Source organism: Camelus dromedarius, chromosome 5 (assembly GCF_036321535.1).
Source record: "Camelus dromedarius isolate mCamDro1 chromosome 5, mCamDro1.pat, whole genome shotgun sequence".
Taxonomy (NCBI): domain Eukaryota; kingdom Metazoa; phylum Chordata; class Mammalia; order Artiodactyla; family Camelidae; genus Camelus; species Camelus dromedarius.
The window spans coordinates 3,281,646-3,309,488 of NC_087440.1; the positions used below are offsets into that span (position 1 = coordinate 3,281,646).

The 27,843-nt window shown below is 37.2% G+C and overlaps 1 protein-coding gene across 1 annotated transcript in view; it reads left to right on the plus strand.

Moving 5' to 3' along the window:
* The first annotated feature begins 2,280 nt into the window (after positions 1-2,280).
* The window catches only part of LOC105093284 (IQ domain-containing protein H), a 121,140-nt gene continuing 95,577 nt past the window's right edge, over positions 2,281-27,843 (plus strand). Inside the window, exons 1-4 of the mRNA XM_064486353.1 lie at positions 2,281-2,457; positions 7,770-7,901; positions 8,445-8,467; positions 25,820-25,858. Coding sequence (XP_064342423.1) covers positions 2,427-2,457; positions 7,770-7,901; positions 8,445-8,467; positions 25,820-25,858 — 225 coding nt within the window. The 5' untranslated portion in view covers positions 2,281-2,426. The remainder of the gene's footprint in view (positions 2,458-7,769; positions 7,902-8,444; positions 8,468-25,819; positions 25,859-27,843) is intronic.

Genomic DNA, 27,843 nt, shown 5'->3' on the forward strand with positions numbered 1-27,843 from the left:
GTTGGGGCCCAGGCAGCAGTATTTTTAAAAAGCTCCCTGAGTGATTCTAACATCCAGGCAGGGCTGAGAGTCACTGCCAAGCCTTCTGTGACACCAGCAGGCAGAGTTAATCACTCCCTCTCCTGCACTCTCATAGCTGTTAGATTTTTCCATTGCTCACAAAATTTAATACTTATTGTATTAAAGTTAGTGTTATATAGGTGTAGTAAGTGCTCAGTAAACACTGAAGGTTGTTAACTGCCTTTCTCTTTCCAACCAAGCATGCGCAGAAGCGGTTATCCTCACCATGGGAACCGGACAGCAGAGTGGACTCGAGTGTGGTACCCACAGAAACTGGCTGCAGGATTTACTTCGATAAACTTGCCAGGATGTCACCCCTCCATGCCTACACACACACACACACACACACACACACACACACACACACACACACACACTCCCCTCATTGCATTTTCAGCATAGCCCTAGCCCTCGGGTCCAGCTTTTACATCGTTGAGATAGATGCAATTTAAAGAATTAAAGAAAGCAGTGTTAGTAATGCGCTGACTGCCTGACAATCCAAATTATCATCTGCCTTCCACCTTCTCCTTGGTGTCACACTTTACGTTATGTTTTATGTTGGCTCTCGCAACTTGAGCTTTCAAGAGCACGACTGTCAGGTGTACTTTGTCAAAGGCTTTCAGAAAATCCAGATGAACAATTCTGTGAGCCCTGAAACTGCCAAATCTATATTTTATGCCTTCACAGTGCTTGACAATTTTATTTAAGTGGAATCTTTCTTTCTTCCTTCGATTTACCTTTGCCTCCCCGACCCTGAGATCAATCAGACAACAAACAGGAGACCCTTTAGTTTTTGATACTGAATATCCTCGGCTGTGTTTGTGCCACGTCTGGAGCACAGCGCACTGGGTGATTAGCCCAGCCTCCTGGATTTGGAGGAGCTCCTGGGGGCTACTCCTGTCTGGAAGTGAGGTCGGGAGAGGAGAGCTGAGGATGAGGGAAAGAGACCAAGGGGGGATCAGCAAGGTCCATGGTAACACCATGCGCACACCCCCTCTCATCAAGGCAAGACCCGTAGCTCCGCCCTTTCTGCATACATGAACAATCTTCTCTTTCCTGTCTAAAGTCCTGTTTGTAGTCACTTTAAACTGTCCTCACCAAACATCGCCAAAGAGTTTGGTGTCCATGGGATGGTAGTTCTTATAGTTTCCCTTAAGTACCACATCCTGCCAGTGGGGCCCTAAAACAACTTTGTTCACAGACATTTCCTAGCCAGCGGATATTTATTTTGTAAAGGGATTTCCTCCCCCGAGGCTTGATGAAAGGGTCAAGACTTTCTTTATCCTTAAGGTCACCACAACCGTGATGAACAATAGATGTGCCACAACTGAGTCCCATGGCAAACTTCCCTAACGCAAAACAAGATTAATCTTAAAATTTGATCATTTTTGCACATCCAGTCACTCTGTGTGACCTGAGACTAACCCCCCAACCTTTCTGACTTGGTTCTTTATTAGTTAAATAGCAAACCATTACCTAGTTCCTTTGGAAGTTACGCAAATTAATGCTTGAAAAATGACTGGAAAATTTAAACCAGTCTATAAATACCAAACAGTTCCACCTTCCCTGCTGAGAGGGCCCAGGTAATTCATAACCTCCTATAATAAAGGTAAAAATAGTGTGCTTGGGCTATACAATTAAATGTAATTTATCTGCAATGCATATAATCTTTGAAATCCAGAAACCACTGAATAGAAACAATTCATATTTCGTAACTATAATAAAAGCACTTAATGACTTTAGGAAAAGTAATCCTCTACTGTAAGTGATCTAAACATCATGTCTTTAACCATGTCTGAGATCTGCAAGAGTCTACTCAGAGTTCATCCTGAACCTGTTAATGTAGACATATTTATCTTTAAATTCTCCCAGTTTTTTTTAATCCTCAAAGCCCTTAATGTGTATTTCCTAGAAAATTCGCCTGTACAAAACTTTGCTGTATTCAAAGCCTCCTCTGTCAAGATTTAGTGCTTTTATATTGTAGTCATTAAAACTGAACAAAATCTTAATAGTTCCTTTATTAACTACTATACTGACTCTCCATAGTGGAAATCGCAACATGTTAATTGGATTTAATTAACTATTTTAAATTACACAAACTCGTGACAGTAGACAAGAGCACAGGGTACTCACGAGCAATAAAACGGGAGCTTATATTGCTACTTGATTAAAACTTAATGAAACTATTCATAATCTTATTTATTGTTTACAAGAAGAAAACTGTGTTCATTTTGACGGCAAAAATGTCTGCTGAAAACCAATTTTTGATCATTTAGGTGAAGGCTCAGAAGTTAATAAAAGGGTCCACCGTATCCAACCTCACGGTTCTGCCAGCTTCTCACCGCTCAGATCCCTATTTCATCCCCATGCCAGTCTTACAAGAGGATGCCAATAAAGGTTAGTCACCATTTTTTTTGTTATGTGTTTAGGAACACAAGGGAAAGAGCACTGAGGTGGGACTTGGGGCCTGAGTTTGCATTCAGACTCAGCCACTAATTCTCCGAGGTGACCTCAGGCAGGTCAAGTCCTCACTCTGGCCTGAGTTTCCTTCTCTGTGAATCTGAAGGTTGGACCAGATGATCGCTGGTGTCCCTTCCCACCACTAAAAAACCATCATTCTATAAATTTACTGTTGATTTCTATGCCGGTGTTAGTACATAATAAAATTATTTATTGTGTTTAAGTGATATCACTATAATTTTTCAAGCTTCCGAGCAGATGGTTTTTGATGTTTTTCTAGTAGCATGTAAACATTTTATTTCAATATACTATTATGCAAAAATACAAAGCCAGAATTAATGTAATGAGCATTTAAACTATGCATGTCTCATCTAAACACCAGGTTTGTGAAACCAGGGAAGATCTCGTTTTTTAAGCCAAAGGTCATGTCATCTTTATCTCAGCATCCCCAGTGCTTAGAACCATAGTTAGCATTTTGTAGACACTAAATGTTGGTTGAATGATTAAGCAAATGAAAGAGTAAGTGGATAACAAGGGCTGAGCATCGTAAGTCTAACCCTCTGTACCTCTCCTTGCTACTTGATTGGTCGACATGTTAAAGAAAACCTAAGTGGACCCCCTTCTGTATCTCAACTGTGACCAAGTGAGACGACCTTTAATTATTTCTTCCTCACTTTCTGTTGTCTGGAGTATTTTGGACCTACAGATGGTTCCCCAGGGGTCTTCTGGTACCTGAAGATGTAAAAGCCTCCATCTTGTAGCTCCTGTGTCCTGTCTGCTGACCTGGTGGTGGAGGTGCAGCAAAACTCAAGAGAACCCAGCATCATTATAAGTCTCGTAATTTATTAAACATCCCACAACTGTAACAATGAACCTAGTTGTGAACCGTTATTGTTCAGAATTCTTTGGGACTCCTGCCTTTAGTTAGTTTACGTCATATTTACTCTCCAGGAAAACTCCAGCAGAGTTCCATTTCTTGCTTTAATACCATCTTATATTGTTCCTGGGTCAAATTAGGATGAATAAAATAATGAATCAGTGAATCAAATCGACCTATTTATTCTTGCTCTAGCAATAGACACAATAAAAAAAATTGCTGCAAACCAAGGTAAATCTAGAACCGTGGTAACTTGGTCCAGAAAAACATCACATTTCTATCCCTCAGTTGTCTACCAGAGAACACATGCCTACCATAATATTTGTGATTGATCAACCAATTAATCAAAGCATATTTATTGAGTGCTTGCCATATGTCCGGTAGGGTGCGAGGTAACATGAACGCCAGGAAAGCATAAGCCACAGAAATGTAGATACAATGTCCAGAATTTCACATGTCCTGATGCTCTTAACTGCCATTTACGTCAGCCCAGATCTACACAAGTCCTGCATGTGCTGCAAGATTAACAACATCCAGAAGAGAGAATAGTTTTGGAAAATGCAGGGCAAACTTCTCTGCTTTTTCTTGAAGTATCTTGCTAAATCCAATGAAAGCTTTTCCCCTCTCCGCCCCCCACCCCCGTAGTTAAGAATATAATAAGTCTCATAATAATAAACCAAATTATCAATTCAGGCTCTGTGTGACCTCGGACAAGCTGCTCTCTGATCTCAGAATAAAGTCTACACTCTGTAAACAAGGCATGCCTGACCTGGCCTCACCTCCATGATCCTCTCACTCTGCTTCTCTGCAGAGCCTTCTCTCTGTTCCTTATCAGGCCAAGCACTTTTTTTACATCAGGCCTTTGCAAGTGCTTTTTACCTCTGTCTGTAAAAGTCATTTCCTCAAGCATCTGTCTTTTTCCTTTATAGATGATCACAATTTGTGGTTATATATTTATTTGTGAATTTAATGTCTTCTCCACCACCAGAGGCTCCACGAGGCCTGTCTGGCTCACCAATGAATCCCCAGCCCCCAGAATAGTTCCTGACACATAACAGGCACTTAAATATTAGTTGAATGAATGACAGATGAATGAACTTCTAATTGCTAATTTAGTCAACAGGAAAGTAAGAATGTTATGAACATTTCATGAGATAATGGTGTTAAGAGATAATTTTCAAAAAGCAGGTAAAATCCTGACTCTTATACAATATACAATGAACACATGTCAAAGATTTTATTTATTGAACTCATCAGTTAAAAGAGAGAACCTGTAAGATGCCACAACTGGTCCAAAGGAGAATCCAAAGGACACATCTTTTTAGATCAAGAATATTGAAATAAATTTGCAAATAGATGCAAAATTGGCATTTCTATGGAAAGGAAGCGTGTCCCTTCACCAGACAGAATTTATTTTCACATCTATAAATAAGAATTATTTGCATTATTATCAGTTCTTTATAAATTAACTTTAATCTCTAAAGAGTTATAAAACAGCCTAGTCAAAGACAGTTCCTGGAGGCATTCCATTGAAAAGGTATCCAGTAATCTCTTTTGCTTATTCCAAAACGTTAAAAAAAAATTTCCTAAAATCTTCCCGTTTTGATACAAAATGATTAAAAAAATATTCACAAAATAAAGCTGGTCTCATTAGGTTTGGCCTGATTATTTATTTAGGTGCAGCAAGAATGCTGACTCACCATATAAACCATCTTAAGTTTGCTCTTCTGGAAATTTCCATGAGGAATCTCAGATTGTACTTTTAAAGTCCTCTATTATTTGCTATCTTGAGGCAAGGAAATCAAACCCAAGAAACTGTCCACCAGATTTCAACTACAGGAACCTATGAATTTGGGCAAATTCCTCTCTTCTAGAGATGCTCCAATATCCTGAATTTCTTGGGCCTGCGAGGAAGTGACATTCCTTACAACCTGTAAGGTTGGAAATCCTGTAAGCCATGTACCAGGCCAGTTTTTCTGGGAAGGCTTTGTAAGCACTGCTTCTATAAAGTCAACCTTAGTTCTTTAAAAGTAACTTACTTATCATACCTAATTAATAGTGTCATTCTTAAGTATGAAATTTCAGGCAAGTCCTTGGTTGCAAAAGCAATTTTTCCAATTCTATCTTAGAAGAGAATAGATTTTTACTGAAACTATCCAAATAACTGTATTACCAGGAAAAGGAAGGCGGTTCGATGAGAGTTTCTGAATTTGGGAGGTGAACGAGCTCATTTAAAGTCTTAGGAGTTCAATGTCCTTGTTTTCTGGGAATTTTAGGAATATTCAATTCCTACAAGCACTCATTTCTCTCTATAAGTCAATCAGAACAGAGCTCCTTTAATTTGAGATTTTAAAATTTATTAATACCGTCTGGAGACAGGAAAACATTCTGCAATCACATGGGAGATAAAGGCCTTCTTGGACCACAGATACACAGACATAAAGATGTAGAGAGAGTTTATAGCTTTGATTCTACAATTCCAGCCACAGATGAAAACGAAACACAGAAACATAAAAATGTAACAGTCCAGATACCAAAAAGAGTCTTTTTCCTTGTGGGCATGAAAATCCTGACTGAATTGAGCTCAAAATACAGAAACAGACAAACAGAAGGCTACAAACCATATTCTCTATTGTGTCTCCCTCAACAGGGAATAGATCTCTGTTAAGACCCATTTACAGGGAGAGATACCAAATTCCCAGCCTTTGTGGCTGCCAACAAGGAATAATTTGTCAGCCATAAACAAGCCAAAAAGAAAAACAAAACCCCAAATTAATGGGGAGTAATATTAAAATTAGAAAAACAAGAGCCAGCAAAGTTCTGTCACCACTCTGAATTCACCTGTGGGTGCCAAGAAAGTGAGTGTCTGGGCTTGGTTCCCTGTGCGAGGCAGCATCTCTGGCAGTCTCAGGTGAATCTTCCGCTCATCTTGGTGGGATCCCCAAAACTGTTCAAAGATGTATACTGTTTAAAGTAAACCCATGCCTCGTATACAAATATAAAATGAACGTGTCAAAGATTCTGTTGAATTAATTAATGAATGCAGGGATGCGTAAAATGTTAACAACTGATTCATAGGAAAATTCAAATAGCAGACACATTTATGTATCAAAAATACGGAAATAAATTTGCAATCATTATTTTTACTGAAGTCTTCTTCAGCTGTTCCATCCCTCAGCGATCATTTTTCTGAATTCTTGTAACACCAAGCTTTAACATCCTGAATGTCAACATACAGAGGTCACAGGCAAACGAAAATATTTGTCCCTCTTAGAACGTGTGCCAACTTCTTCAGCCACATCCAGCTTAGGACACAGTGTTTTTACTTGGATTTCACTGGGACCCAGAGTTCTTTATTTTTCTTCCTGTAACCCGAGAGCAGTAAGAAACTGAAACCTTATCACATGTCTATGTCAAGCACTCCCTGAGTTTGTGTTTCTGGCTTCACTACAATAGATCCACCTTAATGTGAGTTTTGCCCCTGACAGCAGGCTTTGCTCAATTATTCATTTACTCATTGATTTATTCATTTGTTCATTTTTTGAAAACAGTGTCCTCCTGTCCTTAAAAAGCCTTGGCACCAGGCATACTGACACATTATGAGTTCTAGGAATTGTAAATGAGTAGTATCAATCCTAACCATGTTGCCCAGCTACACTAAAATAACCTATTTGGGCATTCACATCTTCTAGTAATATGAGAAATGTCTAAAAAGAACTCTTTTTTCCGTATCATAATTTTTTTTATTGAAGTATAGTAGATTTACAGTGTGTGAATTTCTGGTCTACAGTGTATTGATTCAATTATACATAAATATATTCTTTCTCATATTCTTTTTCATTATAGGCTATTATAAGCTATTGGATATAGTTCCCTGTGCTAGAGAGTAGGACTTTGTTGTTTATCAAAAGCTCTTTTTTTTAAATAAACTATGACTTATTATAACAACAGAAGCGTAGTTTTAAGCACACAGATTTTTCTTTCAGAACCAAAGATCTTAGTTAGTAAGACTGTGTCTCTGATTTCTCTGAATTTTAAGAAGAATAACCATATTGTCAATAATTGAAAATGCCATTAAGTATAAAGAAACCTTAGTTTGCACTGAAATTGTATTTCTCCTTTAAAATGAAATTATCATAGTATAAGTTTATTTCATAAAGCCTCTATTAGAAATGCATTTTTCTTGGGTTAGAACATTAGGCTTAAATGAATGGGTGTGATAGCTATTTTTTCATGCAGAGGGTTAAGGCATTAGATGGACCCCCACAATAAGATGATGAATCCAGTACGTTATACTTGTGCAATTTACAGAGTTCAGACTTTGTGGAAATGCTTCAAGTTCAGCTCAGATTCTTCTAACCTTCCTTTTTAGGGATTCTAAGTATGCTAGAACGAGGACTGATTCCACCAACAGCAAGAATTACCTTTCAGAATCCACCCATTATACCCAGAGCGGCCCCTCTGCATAGCTTTGATGAAGCACGTAAGATTTCTTTGACTACCGGTAAGTCAGTCTTGCCTGTATCCTTAGTTGGGGATACACAGAAATTACCAAAATCTACCCTTCTAAGTATCTAACTTTCATCTTCAGTAACAGGACAGGATGAAAGCTGTAATGACTCTGAGTTGGTATGTTCAAGGGACTTGCAGCTTGGTTAGGAAAATAAGACAGATATAATAAAGATAAATAACAGTATAAAGTATTATAGAATAAAAACCAAATGGCTGTTAAAGTCTAGCACTATAGGTATTCAGAAGAATGATTGCTGAGAGGTGAAATAGTAGAAGACGTCAAAGAGGAGGCTGGAAGAAACGGGATGCTCGAGAAAACCCCTGACCTGGGATCTACTAACTAGTGGCAGAACCTCAGGCAAGCCATTTACTTTCTCTGGGCCTCAGCTTTCCCAGTTATAAAATGAGGCTTTTGGTAAATGAATCCATCTTTTCAACAGATATTTGTTGAATACTTGCTTTACCCAAGGTAGCTGGGGATCTGACGGAGAATAGGTCAGACAACACTGCTCCTCTCGTGTTGCTTACGTTTTAGTGGGAGATGCAGATAGTGAGCAGGTAAGTGAGTGAGAATTGAAGCTAAGGCTAAGTGCTACAAATAACAGGACAATACGGATTACAGCGTGATCAGGAGGTGATTGCTTTGCTTGGGAGGGAAGGGTCAGGGAATGCCACTACCTCTTGGAAGATGTTAAGATCCAAGTGATGAGAAGGAGCCAGCCATGTAAACACCTAGGGAAGAACATTTCAGAAGTAGGACCGCACAGGTGCAATGGCCCTGAGGACTAAGGAGGGAATGAGCAACAAGGCTAGTGTGACTGGAGGGCCAAGGAAGAGCAAAGAGATGAACAGATAAGGCTGGAGAGGTTGCGACAATTGACATGATGTAGGCTAGAGCGGAGATTACAAGTTGTCCTCAATATGCATTCTTCCCTGCTTCTATAGTAATGGTCATGGGTGGGCACATATCAGCTTGGCTAAAGACAACACTTCCTGAGCTTCCTTTCAGTTGAATGTGCCATGTGCCATGTGGACAATGAGGATGTCAGCAGAAGTGGCAAGGGAAATTTCTGGGCTGTGCCCTTAAGAGGAAAGACGCATGGCTTCCTCTTCTCCTTTTTCCATCTCTGGCTGGCTGGAATGCAGATGTGATGGCAAGCACTTTGAAGTCAAAGACGGAACTCTGGGTTGAGTTCAGCAGAGATGCCCTGCTAACCTGGGGCTATCTTCCTTTCAATCCTTCTGTGAGAGAGAAATAAACTCTTAATTTGTTTAAGCCACTCAGTATATCTTAGGATCCTTCTTTTTAGACACCTTAGACTATGGCAGAACCAGCATGGAAGCCTTTCAAATCATGACGAGGAGTTGGATTTAATCCTAATTACAATGAGATCTCACTTTAAAGTTTAAGCCAGAGGATGAGGTGACCTGATTTATGTTTTAATAAGACCATTCTGACAGCTTTATAGATAATGAAATCATAGGAGAGCATGAGTAGAAGCAAGACGGCTAGTTAAAAGGCTGTTTTGGTCAGCCAGGTGAGAAATGATGGTGTCTTTAAGGAGGATAGTATCGGTGGATATGAGGAGAAGTGAACAAATTCAGGTTATATTTTGGAAGTGGAGCCATGAGGGCTGGCTGATGGATAGGAGTGAGGGAAAGAGGGGCATCATGGAAAAATGTGTATGAATGTATGAATGAACATGTATTCAGGTACCCCGATTTTGTATCTACTCTACTGTTGATGGAAATTTCAGTGGTTTATGCCATCGAGCTATTAGGAGTCACACCACTACGAACATTCTTTTACATGTCTTTTACTGCAAATATGCATGCATTTCTGTTGGATACCAAAAAAAAGAACCACTGAGTCACAGGATAAACACATGCTCAGATTTAGTAGGTATCGCCAGTTTTCCAAGGTGTTTATACTGATCTATTTTCCTAGTAGCCATACATGAGAATTCCAGATAATACATATCTTTGTCAACACTTGATATTCCCTTTTCTTTGTTTGTTTTGCCATCTTAAAGATGCTGTTGTGTTATTTCTTTGTAAGTGTAATTTCTATTTTCCTGATGACCAATAAAGTTGGTCAGTTTTTTTTTTTTAATATGTGTATTGGTCATTTGGATATCCTCTTCTGTAAGGTGATATAAATGTTAACCTTTCTTTTTTTAAATAAATGGGTTGTCTTTTTTTTTTTTTTTCTGGGTGTGGAATCACAGGTGGTTTAATCTTTTTTTTTAAACATTTTTTATTGATTTATAATCATTTTACAATGTTGTGTCAAATTCCAGTGTAGAGCACAATTTTTCAGTTATACATGAACATATATATATTTATTGTCACATTTTTTTCTCTGTGAGCTACCATAAGATCTTGTGTATTTTTCCCTGTGCTATACAGTATAATCTTGTTTATCTATTCTACAATTTTGAAATCCCGTCTATCCCTTCCCACCCTCCACCCCCTTGGCAACCACAAGTTTGTTTTCTATGTCTATGAGTCTGTTTCTGTTTTGTATTTATGCTTTGCTTGTGTTTATTTTTTTTTTTAGATTCCACATATGAGCGATCTCATATGGTATTTTTCTTTCTCTTTCTGGCTTACTTCATTTAGAATGACATTCTCCAGGAGCATCCTAATCTTTTTTTTTAAATTGAAGTACAGTTGATTTACAATTTTATGCTAGTTTCTGGTGTACAGCATAGTGATTCAGTCATATATATATTCTTTTTCATATTCTTTTTCATTATAGGTTATTACAAGGTATTAAATATTTCTTTTTCTTATTTATAGGAATTATGTATATATTCTGGGTACTAATCTTATATTAGGTTATATGTATTACAAGTAATTTTTCCTATTCTGTGGCTCGGCATTTCATTCTCCTACTGGTGTCTTTTTTTTTTAAACTAAACTTTTGAATTGTAGATTCACATGTAGTTGTAAGAAATAATACAGAGAGATCCTTCGCACTCTTAACTCAGTTTTCCCCAAAAATAACATACTGTCAAACTATCATACAACATCGTAACTGGGAAACTGATGCAGCCAAGATACAGAACATTTCCTCCACCACAAGGATTCCTCACATTGTGCTTTTATACCCCTTTCCCTCCCACCCCACACCCCTTTATACCTTAGCGATCACTAATCTTTTCTCCTTTTCTATAGTTTTCTCATTTCAAGTATGTTAGGTAAGTGGACTCACACAGTGTGTCACCTTTTGAGATGGGCTTTTTTCACTCAGCATAATTCTCTAGAGATTCATCCAGGTTGTTGCTTATATCAGTGGTTGATTCCTTTTATTCCTGACTGGTATTCCGTGGTGCGTGTGTACCGCAGTTAAACCATTCACCTGTTGAAGGACGTATGGCTTGTTTCCAGTTTGGGGCTACTATGAATACAGTTACTATAAACATTTGTGTACAGGTTTTTGTATGAACAGGTGTATTTTGTATGGACACATTTCATTTCTTTAGGATAAATGCCCAGGAGCATAACTGCCGGATCTCATGGTAGTTGCATGTTTATTTCCTCTACGTCCACTTAGAACCACATCCGATGGTGTTATAATTTTTGTTTCAACCATGTAATATAATTTAGAAAACTTAAGAGAGAAAGAGAAATCTATTGTTTTTACCCATGTTTTTGCTTACTGTGTTCTTTTTCTTTTCTGATGTTTCAAGATTCCTTCTTTTTTTTTTTTTTTTTTTTTTTGAGTTCCAGATGCCTTGGCCAACAATGGCCCCATCTTAACATTTATTTATTTATTTTTTAACATTTTTTATTGATTTATAATCATTTTACAATGTTGTGTCAAATTCCAGTGTTCAGCACAATTTTTCAGTCATTCATGGACATATACACACTCATTGTCACATTTTTTTCTCTGAGTTATCATAACATTTTGTGTATATTTCCCTGTGCTATACAGTGTAATCTTGTTTATCTATTCTACAATTTTGAAATCCCAGTCTATCCCTTCCCACCCTCCACCCTTCTTTTATTGTTTTCTTTCTATTTAGAGAATTTCCTTTAGCCATTGTTTAGGGTCAGTGCACTAGTGACAAATTATCTTCCTTTTTCTTCATCTTAGAATGTCTTGATTTCCCCTTTATTTCTAAAGGATATCTTCACTAAACAGGATTCTGGGTTGACAGTGCTTTTCTTTCAGCACTTAAAAAAACAAAACAAAACATTGTGCTCCTTTCTTTTCTTCTCCATGGTTTCTGATGAGAGTTCACTGTCATCTGAAAATTGTAGATAAGGTGGTGTTTTTCTCCTAATATTTTCAAGATTTTTTTTTCTTTTGTCTTTAGAACTCTGACTGTTTCTTAGTGTGGATTTCTTTGGTTTTATCCTGTTTGGGTTTGGCTCATCTTGAATCTGTTGGTTTACACGATCTGTTAAATTTGGAAGCTTTCAGCCATGATTTGAGTACTTTTTTTCAGCTTTGCTCTGTTGCCTCTCCTTCTGGGCTACTGTGATACAAATGTCAGACCTTTTGTTACAACCCCACAGGTCCTTGAGGCTCTGTTCATTCTTCTCCCGGCCTACTTTCTCTCTGCTATTCAGATTGGGTAATTTCTATTTTTCTATCCTCTAGTTCACTGATGCCCCTAACCCTTCATTCTGTTGTTGAGCCACCTGCTAAATTCTGTACTTAGATGACTGTATTTTTCTGTTCCAAAATTTCAATTTGTTAAGAAATATGCACTTAAAAATGGTTAAGATGGTAATATGCATATTTTAATATAATAAAAAAATCAATTTGGTTCCTCTTCATATGTTCTGTTTCTTTGCTGAGAATTTATATTTTTTCATTTGTTTCAAGTGGTTTTTTAATTGCTTATGGAGCATTTTTATGATGATGGCACCTTTAAAATTTTTGTCAAGTAATTCTAAGATCTCCATCATCTCAATGTTGTTGTCTACTGCTTTGCTTTTTTCATTCAGTTTAGTATCTTCCTGGTTCTTGGCGAGTGATTTTCAATAGGAACTCTGACATTTTAGGTACTATGTTATGAAACTCTGGTTCTTATTTAAATCTGATTTAGCTGGTTCCCTCTGAGACCCCTATTAATTCCCTATGCATTTGAAGAATAAGCCAGATTAGCTATGCTACATCATCCTGTTTATGTATTGCTGGATTTCATTTGCTACTATTTTGTTTCCTAATGTTATTCATGTGTGAAACTGTCCTCCATTTTTCCTTTCTTATCATGTTTTCCTTAGGTTTTAGTATCAAGGTGATTCTTGCCGCAGCGAGTGAGTACGCGCTCTTTTTATATTCTTTGGAAGAGTTTGGATAAAACTGCTATTATTTCTTTCTCAAAGAAATACATTTGGAAGAATTTGCCAGGGAAACCATTTGAATCTGTAGTTTTCTTTGGTAGTAGGTTTGTGGTTGTGGCTTAATTCCTTTAATACGCAAGGACTACTTTGATTATCTCTCTTGTCTGTGTCAGTTTAGTAAGTTAACTTTGCCCAAGAAATTTGTCCATTTTATTTAAACCTTCAAATTTATTAGAATAAAGTTGTTTACGACATCTTCTAATTATTTTTGTAACGTCTGTAAAATCTATGGTGACGTACTTTTTCATTCCTGATGCTGGTTATTCCCATCTTTCTCTTTTTTCTTGATCAGTCTCTCTAGGAGTTTATCAATTTTACTATTATTTTCAAAGAACCAAATTTTGACCTTATTGATTCTTTCTACTGGATTTTTTTTTTCTATTTTATTGACAACTGCTCTTACTTTTATCATTTCTTGCCTGTTTTTACTTTTTTGGGGGTTTAATTTTCCTGTTTTTAAGCTTATTGGTATACATATTTAGCTCATTAATTTTCAACTGTTATTTGTTTCTGATATATAAGTGGAAGGTAATAAATTTCACACAAGGCACTATTTTAGCCAAATCCCTTAAGTGTATTATGTCATATTTTCATTATCATTTACTTAAGAATATTTTCTATTTTCCACTGTGATTTCTTCTTTGACCCATGGAATATTCAGAAGTATATAAGTTTGAGTACTTTCTGGTTATCTTTTTGTTATTTTCCAGCCTAGTTCCATTGTTCAGAGCACAGATTATTTGAGACATAGTAAACAGTCTTATCATTGGAAGGGATAAATTTGGGAGTCTGAGATTTACAAATGTTAGCCACTATATATAAAAATAGATTTTTTAAAAAGTTTCTGCTATACAGCACAGGGAACTATGTTCAATATCTTGTAATAACCTTTAATGAAAAAGAATATGAAAACAAATATATGTATGTATCTGCATGACTGAGACACTGTGCTGCACACCAGAAACTGACACGTTATAATTGACGGTACTTCAATTAAAAAAAATTTAACAATTATTCAAAACCTGACTTGCTTTTTGGCCCTAGCACACGATCAACTTAGATGAACACATATTCAGCATTTGTTAGGTGCACTGCTATGAATATATTCATTTAAGTCAACTTAATCTCGTTATTCAAATTTATATCTCTAATTATTAATTTTTTATCCATTTAGTCCATCAATTGCTAAGAGAGGTGTGTTAAAGTTTCAAACTATGATTATAAATTTGCCTAATCCCTTTTATTTTTTAGTTTTGTCATTTTTTTCTTCATAGCACACATATTTTTAATTCACTCCTTTACAGAAGGAAATTATTTTTCACCAAAAAGCAGGAAGTGCACCAAGAAGTAAGAATCAGTTTTAAGCAGGAGTGAGCAAACTTTTTTCTGTAAAAGGCCAAATAGAAATATTATAAGCTCTGCATACCACATATAGTCTCTATAACATATTCTTTGTGTTTTATTTTGTTTTGTTTTCTTTTTGCAACCCTTAAAAAACATAAAAACCATTCCTTAGCTTGAGAACCATAGAAAAACAGGCTGCAGGCCAGATTTGGTCTAAGGATCACATTTTGCAAACTCTTAACTTTAAGTATTAAATTTTAATGCATTCCAGTAATTATGAGAGCCAAATACAATAAAAATCAATTAGTATATTTGTACACCTACTATATGCCCAACTTCCAACATTTTATCCCTTATTCTTTCAATATTATGAAATGCTTCTGACTTTCTTTAATGTGAATTTTTTTTTTTCTGGCATCATGTCCTCTGGAACATGTTCATCCTTCGTCACAAACACTTTCCTCATTTTTCATCAGTTAGTTAATCTTAAAGTTCAGCTGGCTGCATTACTAGCATCTTGTTAAGTGGTGGCAATCTCAACATTCCCACGGTCAGTTATTTCTTTTATAGTTCTACTTACAATGGACTAATTTCACTTTCAGCTCTATCAGTTTTGAGGGGTTTTTCGACACTTTAAACTTTGTTAATCAATTCTGTCTTTCAATTATCCATTTTTGTAAAAAATCATGTGAATTTACCACTGAGAGATAAGAAGGCAATGCCACTACATTCCTTATAGTCTATGTGTAAGTCAAAAAAAGATACACAGTGGCCAATCACTGACAGATTTTGAAAGAAGTGACATGATTGGTCACTGACCATGATATACACCTGTCACTTACATAGTGATTTATGGAAGAAGGACCTAGCAGCAATGTTTGTGCTTTATGCCATTAATGACAGCTAATATGCCATAATAACTGAAATTTTAACCACACTCTTGAGGGCCTGGTATTATTTAGCTAAACTGTTGGAACAAATCTGTGCATACTGGAGCAGTATAAAGTGAGGACTGTTTGTACATTAAGTGTGAACGGTCTAAACACATCAATTAAAAGACACAGATTGTCAGACTGGATAAATAAGCAAGACTCAACTATATGTGGTCTACAAGAAACTCATTTAAAATATAGAGATATAGAGAAATCAAAATAGAAGGAGAGGGAGAAGTGACAAATCTTTCTTACAGAAGAATTCCAAATAATATAAGTAGTTCCTCCTCCTTCCGGGAGGTGGAGCTTCATTTTCCCTCCCTTGAAAATTGGGCTGGCCTTAATGATTCATATCCAAATATAAAGTACGGAAGGGGGAAAAATAGAAAATTTACAGTGGAGAAGCCTGGAAAACCCTACCTTAGCCAAATGGCTAGACCAATGATGAATTATGTTGATATTTTATGTCCCCTGACATAATGTGATGAGGGGGAAAATTTACCTCTGTGCTATTCTGCCTAAAAATCCATAACTCCAGCCTAATCATGAAAAAAAATCAGACAAACCCAAACTGAGGACATTCTACAAAACACCTGACCATTACTCCTCAAAACTGTTAAGGTCATGAAAGACAAGTTAAGTCTGAGAAACTGTCACAGACCAGAAGAGACTAATGAGACATGATGACTAAATACAATGTGATATCCTGACCACGTCCTGGAACAGTGAAAGGACGATGTAAAAACTAGTGAAATCTGAATGAAGACGGGAATTTATTTAATAGTAATAAACCAATGATGGTTTTTTAAAATTTTGACCAATGTACCAAGGTAATGAAAGATGTCAACATCAGGGGAAATTGAACAAAAGTATACAGCAACTTTTCTGTAAATCTAAAATAACTCCAAATTTATGTTTGTTTTTTTTTTTAAAAAAAAAAAAAAAGGTCCAAAATAAATGATAGGAAAAAGTATCAGTTAAATATAAACTTAAAATTAATAAAAAGAAGAAAGACAGGAAAAACATGCAAAAAGTAACCAAATAAAGCTGGATGGCACTATTACTGCAAGACAAGTAAGACACATTAGCAAGGATCAAGAGGGATGTCATTGATAAAAGAGCTAATTCAGCAAGAAGACAACAACCCTAGCTGTGTATGCTCCTAAAAATACTGATCCAAAATACACGAAGCAAAAGTTAATAAAATTTAAAGACTAGGCACATCCACAATTTTAGCTGGAGATTTCAATGCTCTCCTCGCAATAACTGATAGAACTAGTAAACAAACAAACAAAAACCAAATCAGTAACGATTCAGAAAATCTGAACAACACTATCAACCAATTTTAACACATTGATAGAACATTAAAACGCAACAGCAGAACACTCATTCATTTCAAATGCACATGGACTATTCACCTAAATAGATCATATTCTAACCAGAAAACAAAACTGAACAAACTTAAAAAAAAAAACTGAAATTATACAAAATATGTTCTCTGACCATAACAGCATTAAACTAGAAACCAATTAGAGAAAAATATCTGGAAAATCTTTCAAATATTTGCAAATCAAAGAACATATTTCTACTAAATAACCCATGAGTCAAAGAAGTCACAGGGATATTTTTAAATCTTTTGAATGTAATGAAAATAATAACACATGTCAATATTTATAGGATGCAGCTAAACTAGTGTTTACAGGGAAATTTATAGCAGTAAAATGCCTATATTAAAAAAGAAGAAAGATCTAATTATCTAAGCTCCTGCTTAAGAAATTAGAAAAAGAAAAGCAAATTGTATGCAAAGCAAGCTGAAGGAAGGAAATAATAGAAATAAAAGTAAAAGCCAATGGAATTTAAAATAGAAAAAACTAGAGAAATTCAATGAAACCAATTCTGTATCTTGGTGAAAATCAACAAAATTGATGAACCTCTAGCCTAACAAAAGACTAACAGAGATAAAAAGAAGGCACAAATTACTAATATCAGCAATGAAAGAGAATACATCAGTATAAATTGTACAGACATTTAAGGCAAGGATGGTATGGGAACATTACAAATAGCTTTATGCCAACAAATTGGACAACTGAGATAAATGGACAAATTCCTCAAAAGTCAGATATTACATAAGCTCACTCAAAAAGAAATATATATCCTGATTAGTCCTGTAGCTGTGAAGGAAATTGCATATGTATTTGAAAACCTAAGAAAGAAAACATTAGCCTCAGATGGCATCCCTGGTGAATTCTACTAAACAAGAAAGAAACGTTACCAATTTTACATAAATTCTTCCATAAAATAGACGAGGAGGAAACACTCCTCAGATCAGTTTATGAAGCCAGCATCACCCTGATACCACAGATAACACAACCAGACAGAGACATTAGGAGACAAGAAGACCACAGCCTAATACCCTTCATGAAAACAGGTACAAAAATCCTCCACAAAATGTTAGCCAACTGAATCCTGCAATAATATAAAAGAAGCATAACGCGTCATGGCCATGTAGGGTTTACCCTAGGAATGCAGATCGCTTCAACATTTAAAAATCAGTATAAGTCATCGTATCAACAGACTGAAGGGGAAAAAACATTATGACCATCACAATAAATAAAAATAAAATAAAATTCAACATCTATTTGAATTAAAAGACCTAAGAAAACGAGGAATAGAAGGAACTTCCTCAGCCTGATATAGGGTATGTACAGCTTACATCTTATTTAATGGGGAAACAGCAACTGCTTTCTCCCTAAGATCGGGAATAAGGCAAGGATGTCCCCTCTCACCACATACATTCAACATTGTACTGCAAGTCCCAGCTAACGCAATGAGGTACGAAAAACAAATGGAGGCATGCAGATGGAAAGGAAGAAATAAAACCATCTCCTTGTAAACAATGTGATTACTATGGAAAATCAAAAGACACTACAAAAAAAAAAAAAAAACCCACTAAAATGAATAAGGGAGGTTAGTATGGATTTAGGATACAAGGTTGATATACAAAAATTAATTGAATTTCTATATACCAGAAATGAACAATTGGAAATTAAATTTTTTGAATTTGAAATAACACCAAAACCCAAAAATACTTAGTTGTAATACTAAAAAATATGTGTAAGATCTATATGCTGAAAACTCCAAAGTGCTAATGAAAAAAATTCAAAGAGGACCTAACTAAATGGAAAGGTAAGCCATGGTCATGGGTTAGAAGACTCAATATTGTTACGATGTTAATTCTCCCAGAATTGTCTACAAATTCAATGCAGTCCAAATCAAGATCAGTAGATTTTTTTGGTAGAAACTGACAAGCCAATTCTAAAATTTGTATGGAAAGGCCAAGATAGTACCATAGCCAAACAATTGTGAAACAGAAAAACAACATTGGAGGATTAATGTTTGCTGAGTTAGTATAAAGCTGTAGTTATCCAGACAGCATGGTATTGGTGAAAGGATAAAAAGAGGTCAGTGGAAAGGAACAGAGTTCATGCACATACATTGATTTTTTTTGACAAAGGTGCAAAGGCAATTCAATGGAGAAAGAACAGTCTTTTCAACAAATGGTGCTGGAACAATTAAAGACAGCCGTATAGAGACCCTTGACTCTTTCCTTACACCGTACACAAACATTTATTCAAAATGGACATAGAAGTAATTGTAAAGCCTACGAGAGTAAGACTTTTTTCCCCCAAGCTTTAAGTGGTTTTATTTTCTTATTTAACTTCTCTGGACTTTCTAAGTTTTATTTCCTTATTTAAATTCTCTGGGCTTTTCTGGATTTTTATAATCAGAAAATAAAAACATAAATGTTATAAGCAAGTAGCACTATTGTCATTTCAGAGTGTGAAGGCAGATGCCAGGTAGTCACTGCAGAGGGAGGTGTGTAAATGGGAAAAAAACACATCAAAATTCCTTTTGGTCTCCAAGAGTCCATGAGAGTATTATCTAGCTACATAAAGAGGTAATTGAGAATAGTGTAAGTAAATGTGGAATTTAATATTTATAATACATTTGTACCACTTTCTTTTGGGTACAGAGACTTCACTACTGACTTGCTCCCAAAGTATATTTGTGAAATACTATGTCTGGGGAAAGGCAATTAAATTAGGAATAAGCTTTTCAGTGATTATGTAGTTGAGAAAGTCTAGGTTTCCCAATTTCTTTAAACTTTTAGAAGAAAAGGGGAAAATCTTTCTTTCCTGGGACTAGGCAAAGATTTATTGAATACCACACTAAAACCATAATCCATAAGAGTAAAACAATTAATATACTGGAATTCATCAAACTTATAACTTCTACTCTTTGAAAAATAGTGTTAAGAAAATGAAAAGAAAAGCTACAGATTGGAAGTTAATATTTCAAAACACACATTTGATAAAGAATTTTTATCTAGAATATATAAAAAACTCACAAAATTCAACAAGAAAACAAGCAATCCAATAACATAATGTACAAAAGATTTGAACAAAAATTTGAACAAAGAAGATATATGGATGGTAAATAGATACATGAAAGCACACTTAACATTATTAGTCACTAGGGAAATACAAACTAAAATAAGTCTTAATAAATTTAAGACGATTAAAAACATACCAAGCTTCTTTCCCAACCACAGTGGTAGGAAACTAGAAATCAACTACAAGAGAAAAAGCGGAAAATTCACAAATATGTGCAGATTAAACAACATGCTCCAGAACAGGCAACAGGTAAAAGAAGAAATAAAAATGATCTTGAGACAAATGAAAACACAACACACTAAAGCTTAAGGACACAACAAAAGGAGTCCTAAGAAAGAAGTTTATAGTGATGAACATCAACATTAAGAAAACAGAAAAATGTGAAATAAACGACCTCACTGTACACTCAGAACAAACTAAGCCCAAAGTTACAATGAAGGAAATAAAAAAGATCATAGTAGAAATAAATAAAGCAGAGACTATAAAGAAAAGAGAAAATATCAATTAAATTAAGTCTTTTTTTAAAAAAAATAAATTGACAAACCTCTGGCTAGACAAGAGAGAGAAAATTCAAATAAATAAAATCAGAAATGAAAGGAGACATTACAACTGATACCACAGAAATACTAAAGATAATAAGAAACCATTAGGAACAATTACATGCCAAAAAATTAGACAACCTAGAAGAAATGGATGAATTCCTAGAAACATAAACCTACCAAGTCTAAATCATGAAGAAACAGAAAATCTGGAGAGATCAATTACTAGCAGAGAGAATCAGTGATCAGTAATCAAGAACTATCGAACATTGTTCCTGAGGCCCTAGCACATGCAAAAAGACGAAGCATGGAATGGAGAGAAGGAGAGGGAGGGAGGGGTACAAGTCAGGGATGCACGTGACTGCAAATATCAGAAACCCTAACTTCCAGTGGCTTAAGCAATGAGGAGTTCATCTGTCTCATAAGAAATCAGGAAGTAGGGCGCCTAGGGCTGGTGGTGCTGATACACAGGGTTGTAACGACTCGCTTTCTGCTTTACTTTCTTTAGCATGTTTGATTTTACTCTCATGCTTGCCACCTCACAGTCCTAAGGTGACTCCCGCAGATTTGGGCATTAACTTACCATTCCAGGCAGGAAGAGGCGGAAACAGTGGTTCCAATCTCTTCCCAGAAGCCCCTGGATGGACTTCCCTTCACATCTCACTGGTCACGTGGTCACTGTTAGGTACAAGAAAGGCTGACAAAATGAATGTCCAGGGATCAGACTGGGTTAGGACTAGGATTGGAGACATACTTGTAGTAAATACTTAGTATGATAAATTATGCTTGGTCCAAACCATTTATGAAATTCTGTTCTCTGTTGGCTATTAAATATACTTAATAACTGGGACATACTTATACTAAAGTATACTTGTTTATCTAAAGTTTAAATTTAACTGTGTGCCCTTTTTAAAAAATGTTAGCTAAATCTGGAAACCCTGGGAGCTGGGGATCTTATTACCTTGAAAAAATTAGGGTTCTAAAATTAGCAAGGAAGAAAGGAGGATGGCTTTGGGTAGACACGTATCAGTAACTACCAAAAAGCACACAAGTTTCTCCATAAAGACAGGATTTTTTTTTTCCCCTGACATTGATACTGGCAAAATTTATCATACAGATTTTCCCAGAAGGGAAACTGAGTCACAATACAGGCAGTGCCTTAGAACGCAGGCACATTCTTCAAATGCACATGTCCCATAAAATCCAAGGCTACATGAAATAATGAATTTAGTGCTAGAATTTCTGCAGGTAACTAAGAAAAATTTTTTTAAAAAATTTTTTATAGATACCACTAACTGTAGCTTATCCATGTGAAATTATAAATCTTTTAGATCTTTATCCTACCAAATTTCATTGAAATTTTAATGAATTCCCTTAAAAATCATGCCCACATCTCAGCTGCTATTTTGTTTCATCATGGGAATTTAACCATAAATCTCACTTGTCTGCAGGGAACTGAAAGTTAAACAAAACGTGTACTCAGCTTGCAGATAATAGGAAAAACTGGTGAATATATGAACTCACAGTAGCCTGGGTGTATGGTATGAACTGATCTTCAGAAGCTGGAGAGCGAAGTCCAAGTGAATAATGGGATAGGAGAACACGGAAGTCAAGGCAAAAACTTGCAGGCTCTTCGAATGGAATCTCCACACACTACAGTCGTCCCTCATTCTCTGCGAGGGATTGGTTCCAGGACCCTCGGCGGATACCAAAATCCGCAGGTGCTCAAGTCCCTTATATAAAACGGTGACTTACAGTTGACCCTCTGTATCCGCGAGTTGCACATTTGCAGATTCAACCAACCGCGTATAGAAATTGGTTGAATCTGCGGATGCAGAACCCACGGCTGACTGGACAGCCAACTGCCACGCTTGAGGAAGGTGGTGCGCGGTGTAACAGTCCAGGAGGATCACTGAAACCACAAAGGTGATGAAACTGGATTGGTCCGATGCAACCAAGAACTGCCTTTTGCGGCGGTGACTTTTAGCGCTAAGACTTTGGCATTCCTGCTGCTTTTTAAGAGATGGCTGAAGATACTCCTTGTAGCCCCCTTGAGGCAGCGTGAGAGATCTGAGTCCTCAAAGTGCAATTCTGAATTGTATACTGATGTGCTGTCTTTGATGGATATCAGTTTTTTCGAAGATTGTTGTTATAAAACTGATAGAAAAGGGGTGTGGACTAAGGAAGTGAGTTGAAAGAAGCCTCACTTTTTTGACTCAGTTAACTATTTAAATTATTTGTTCTCGTTCTTGGAAAGAGTAGCGTAAGGATTTTTCTCTCCTGAGAATGTGGCATTTCAGCTGTTGTAAAAGGCAGTTGAGCTTGCTGCCAGTGACAGGAGACATGCGATTTCTCTTCCAGGCATTGTCTAGCATGTAAGCTTACCGCCCTCCAAAAGTTGTTGCTTATAGGTTTAAATAATTTCAAAAATAATATTTACTTGTGTTTTTCATTTTTTTAACCCTAAGCCATTTAAATTCTTTAGAATCACGTTTTTAAATTACACGATAGAATAGTCCATTTTATATAGTTCTATTTATTTACCTTTTAAATGAACTTGTGAATACAGCTGTTTAAAGAAATCTTGGTGGGGAGAGTATAGCTCTGGTGGTAGAGAGCGTGCTCAGCATGTAGGAGGCCCTGGGTTCAATCCCCAGGACACCCATGAAAATAAATAAATAAATCCAATTACCTCCCCCCTCAAACTTTTTTTTTTAAAGAAATCTTACAGGAGAACATTTTATAAGACAAAGATTACTCACGAATGTTCTTGCTTTTAAAATTTGCCTTTTTGAGGCTACAAACTGTACGACTCCAACCAAACAACATGCCAGAAAAGGCACAGCTACAGAAGCAATAAAAAGATTGTGGTTTCCAGGGGTTTGGGGAGAGGGAGGGAGGGAGGGATGAACAGATGGAGCACAAGGGATTTTTAGGGCAATGAAATTATTCTGTATGATATTATTAGTGCTAGCTACATGTCATTATGCATTTGTCAAAGTCCATAGAATGTACAGCATCAAGAGTGAACCCTAATGTAAATTGTGGACTTTGGTTGATAATAATGTGTCCATGTTGGTTCAAAAAATAAAAATAGAAAGGAAAAAAATTTGCTTTTTCATATAGGAAGTTTGAATAAGGCAACCTAACCTTATGTTTTGATGGAATTGTTGCCCCTCCAAGCTTTTTGCTTTCCTTTTGAAGTCAATGATCACAAACGTTTCATTGAATTGATACAAGAATGACTGGCAGGGAACAGTGACTGGGTGACAGAGCCATCTGACTTTCAAGGTGCAAACCCAGTAGCATCACCAATGAATCAGCCTCTCTTTCTGGAAGAGGTAACATTGCACCACCTCCATCCACAGCCTCTCGCCAGAGATCACAGTCGATTCCAGTGGAAATGAAGAATCTCTCTCCCAAGAAACAGAGACCAAAGGTATTCACATTCCTAACTAATGAACGAAATTTGTTCTGATTTACAATATATTCAGTGAGATCTTTGGTAATACGCACATAGTATAGAGTTGTACCTTTCACATAGAAGTAAATACTATTTATTATTATTTATGCTGCTGGAATGCATTTGATTTTAAATGGGGAAGTAGTTATGCAAGTAAACTCTACCATAACAATATCTGTAGGATCCAAAAAATTCAGTCCGGTTGCATTATTTTGAGACGAACTAAATGGGTCAGTCTATACTGCGACCTGGTCAAGGGCCCAGGCGTCCAGAATAAAAGTCTTACTGTTTTATATCCAAATTTGTGTCGCATAAGGTATGTTGTTGTGAGGTTTCCTTTATCTTTCAGCAAAGGATAAAAAAGCAAGCGCCCCAATTTTGCGTAGATCCTTAATGTGGAAGAGAAAGGAACCGTGCATTCTCTAGCATTAGGACCTCACAGTACAACATGTGCATCCTTACGGAGCGTCCCCTGGGTTAAAGGTGCTGTTCTTCAGTAGCTTGCTTGCTTATGTTTATGAGCCACAGGCTTGTGATAATTGAAACTTTTCCCCATAAAAGGAGACAGCTGGCAGTGTTTTTTTTCTGGGCTTACCCTGTGTGGTCATGTTTACAGCTGCTCCCATTGGGAAAAAAAAAAAAAGGAATGAAAGAAAGAGAAATTGAAGAGTGGCACAGAAGAAGTTAATCCTACTGTGTCTACATAGTAAACTGTTCCCTGTTCTTTCCAGACTTCATCTTTTAATGCTTACATCTTCCTCAGGATGTTTTCACAGTATTTGCGACACTGGTGGGCTGTCCCCCCCTTAAGAGATTTCCAAGCTGTTTATGTGGCAACATGTCATGTGACACCCCGGTTGCCATGGCAAATATTTGTGTTTCATGAAAAACGTGGGTTAAAAAAAAAAATCAATGTAAATGGGCAAGCCCCAAGACAGACAGGCCTTCAGGCTTGTGTTTGGCCGGCACCATGACTGTTTCAAATTCAGCTGTTTAACAGGCTGCACGAAGGCCAGGGGCTCATGTGCATAATGGGAACACACAGGGCACCTGTTTTGATTCTCACCACGTTCAGTATCTCAGGCCCCACAGTTTTATAGATAACAGATCTGCAGGTAATACAGATATGACTAGGTTTTACCCAGTAAGTGGTCTACCTCAAAATAAAAATTTTTTTTTAAATAATGACATTTCCTGAGTGCTAACTGACCCTGCCTTTAATTTTGTCTTTATTGACTTCACAAAGCTTTCCCCTACTGCTAGAAGCAGAAATATTTAAAGACTTTCCCGAGGTCCCAAATGGGCACGTCTCTGAATTGACTCCTCAACGGTAAATGAAATAATCCATTTACTCTGTGAAAAGTGTCCTAGCAATGAAGTTAAAAGGCTAAGAGAAAAAACTGAGATATGCCCGGCCTCATGACAGAGGGAGGACGGTGCTGGGATCGGTCCCCACCGCCGGGCAGTGTGGTGCCCCACAGAGAAAGCCTTCCTTGTAAGTACTTCTCTGTGTGTCCCCTAGAAGTGAGACTTGGCTTCTGATGATGGCTGATTTTGTTAATATTTACTTTGTCAAACTCTTTCTTCAAAGCAAACAGGGCCTTTGGCAAGCAGAGCATCACTGTGTGGGGTAGGAAAGGTCTTTCTAATTATTAGCTCCTGCCTGCGTGGAAAGAGGGAACAGGCTGGCCCAGCGGGGGAAGCTGCGGAAGCGGGGGGACGGGGCGGAGGGAGACGCTGCGCCTTCTACTTGTTTTGTAAAACTGCCCATGAGAGTCGTTTTGATTTAAACTGTGTCTCATTCTTCATTGCAGGGGAGAGGCACAAAGTCAAGAGGATATCATGACAGGAAGGTCTGTAATTTGTGTGACTAGTTGAAATTTGGGGTCTGTCACCTGATGTCCCTTCCTTTTGCTGCAGGGCAAAAGTATAGGAGGCGGGTTTGACAGCTGGAGATGACAAAAGTTCTTTCGCTCTCCTTTTATAAAAGAAATTGAATCATGTTTTCAGAAAACGAAACCAACATGGTTCATTTAGAGTGAAAACCCGTTTTCCCCCCGTCTGTTGGGACTGAATTGTTTCTCAGGCTTCAGTCCAAAAAATGTGATCTGGAACACTCGAATTTGGCTGAATCACGTAAGTCTTCAACCTCAATCCAAGACTTTCATCTTCTAAAAGTACACTTAAAATGAATAAAAGCTGCAAAACAACTTCAATTGTCTTCCAGCATGTGTGTGGGTGTGTGCGTGTGTGTTAATACACGTGTGCACACGCATACTGCATGTGATGGAACAGGTAAGGCTGTGGAATTTAGAGTTCAGCTGGCCAAAAGAAACAAGGTAACCAAAAAGTTGGAAAAATAAAATAGCCCTCACAATGGCAAGTACACGCCAGCAAGGAACATTCCATAGGGCCACGCATGGGTATAAAAGTTCTGAGCATCCAACTAGTAAGAGAGTAAGAAAGAGCTGGATTCTCCTCTTACCAATAGAGGAGCTTTGAGCAAATCACTTCAATTCTCTGTACCCCACTTTCCTCCTCTGAGAAATGGGGCTAATACCTCCTTTGTCTAGGGTGGCCGTGAGGGTTAGAGGAGTTAATGTGTGTCAAAGTGCTTTGGAACAATGAAGCACTTGTTTCGTAACTCACTAGTCTTTTTTTTTTTTTTAATTGAAGTGTAGTCAGTTACAACGTGTCAGTTTCTGACATCCAGCACAGTGTCCCAGTCATGCATACACATACATATATTCGTTTTCATATTCTTTTTCATTAAAGGTTAGAACAAGCTATTGAATAGAATATAGTTCCCTGTGCTCTCTAGTCTCTTTTTAAGAGCGTCTTCTAGACCTCCCTCTCTCGGTGATCTTATCAGTAAGGATTTCATAGGGAGTTTAGTCACCCCTTTTCAAGGAAAAAGAGCCACGTCTTGGGTCTCCTCATCGTCCTGCAGAGCTGGGTGTTGACAGGGCCGTCGTCACAGCAGTGAGTGCACACCGCTGTGCTGGACCTGGACAGAACGGTGCCTCGAAATGAACCAATCAATGCAATTCAATCCTCTAACCTCCCTTGACTCCTTGCTATGAGAAAATTGTGAGCTTGCTTCTACTTTGAAAAATAGGAGGCACTTTAAGAAAACGAAGGCACTGTTTATCTGGACTTTTTCTAACAGCTGATGTTGACTGAGCATGTTCTTAGAACATGGCACTAAGCACCTTGCATACCCACTGAAGGCTCACAGCAGCCCCTGGACCTCCGTACCGTCACTGTCCCCAGGCCACACAGCTGGTGCAGAGGATCCAGAGTCTGGGCCCCCTCCACATACCAGGTCATGAGCTTTTCCACACGGGCTGGTTTTCCAAATTCTACTACTGCCACTGCCAGCAGCTAACATGCGTTGTTTGCTTATTCTGTGTCAGGCACTGTTCCTAGCACTTCCCTGGGAGCATGTCACTTCACAACCTCTCTGTGCAGCAGGTACTATGACTGTTCCCATTATACCGGGAGGTCCTAGATGCAGAGAGGTGAAGGGCATCCATCTATTAAGTGACAAGAGCCAGAATCCAAAACTGAACTACAACGACTGCCAGAGCCCCAGATTAGACATTTGGAAACAATCTCAATCATTCTTCATGCAAATATTTCTAAAAGATAGTCTATCTCTGCCTTCCTAATGTAATCTGAACATTTTCTCTATCTAGTATCATATACGCATATGTACAGTTTCTGGTGTCTGTTTTGGTTTGTTTCTTTCAGTATCAGGATAGGAGTTGTCACCTCTGCTCTCATGTTTGCTTTTGTTGGCTCTCAACTTAACAGCCTTTTCTGTCTTCTGGATCAT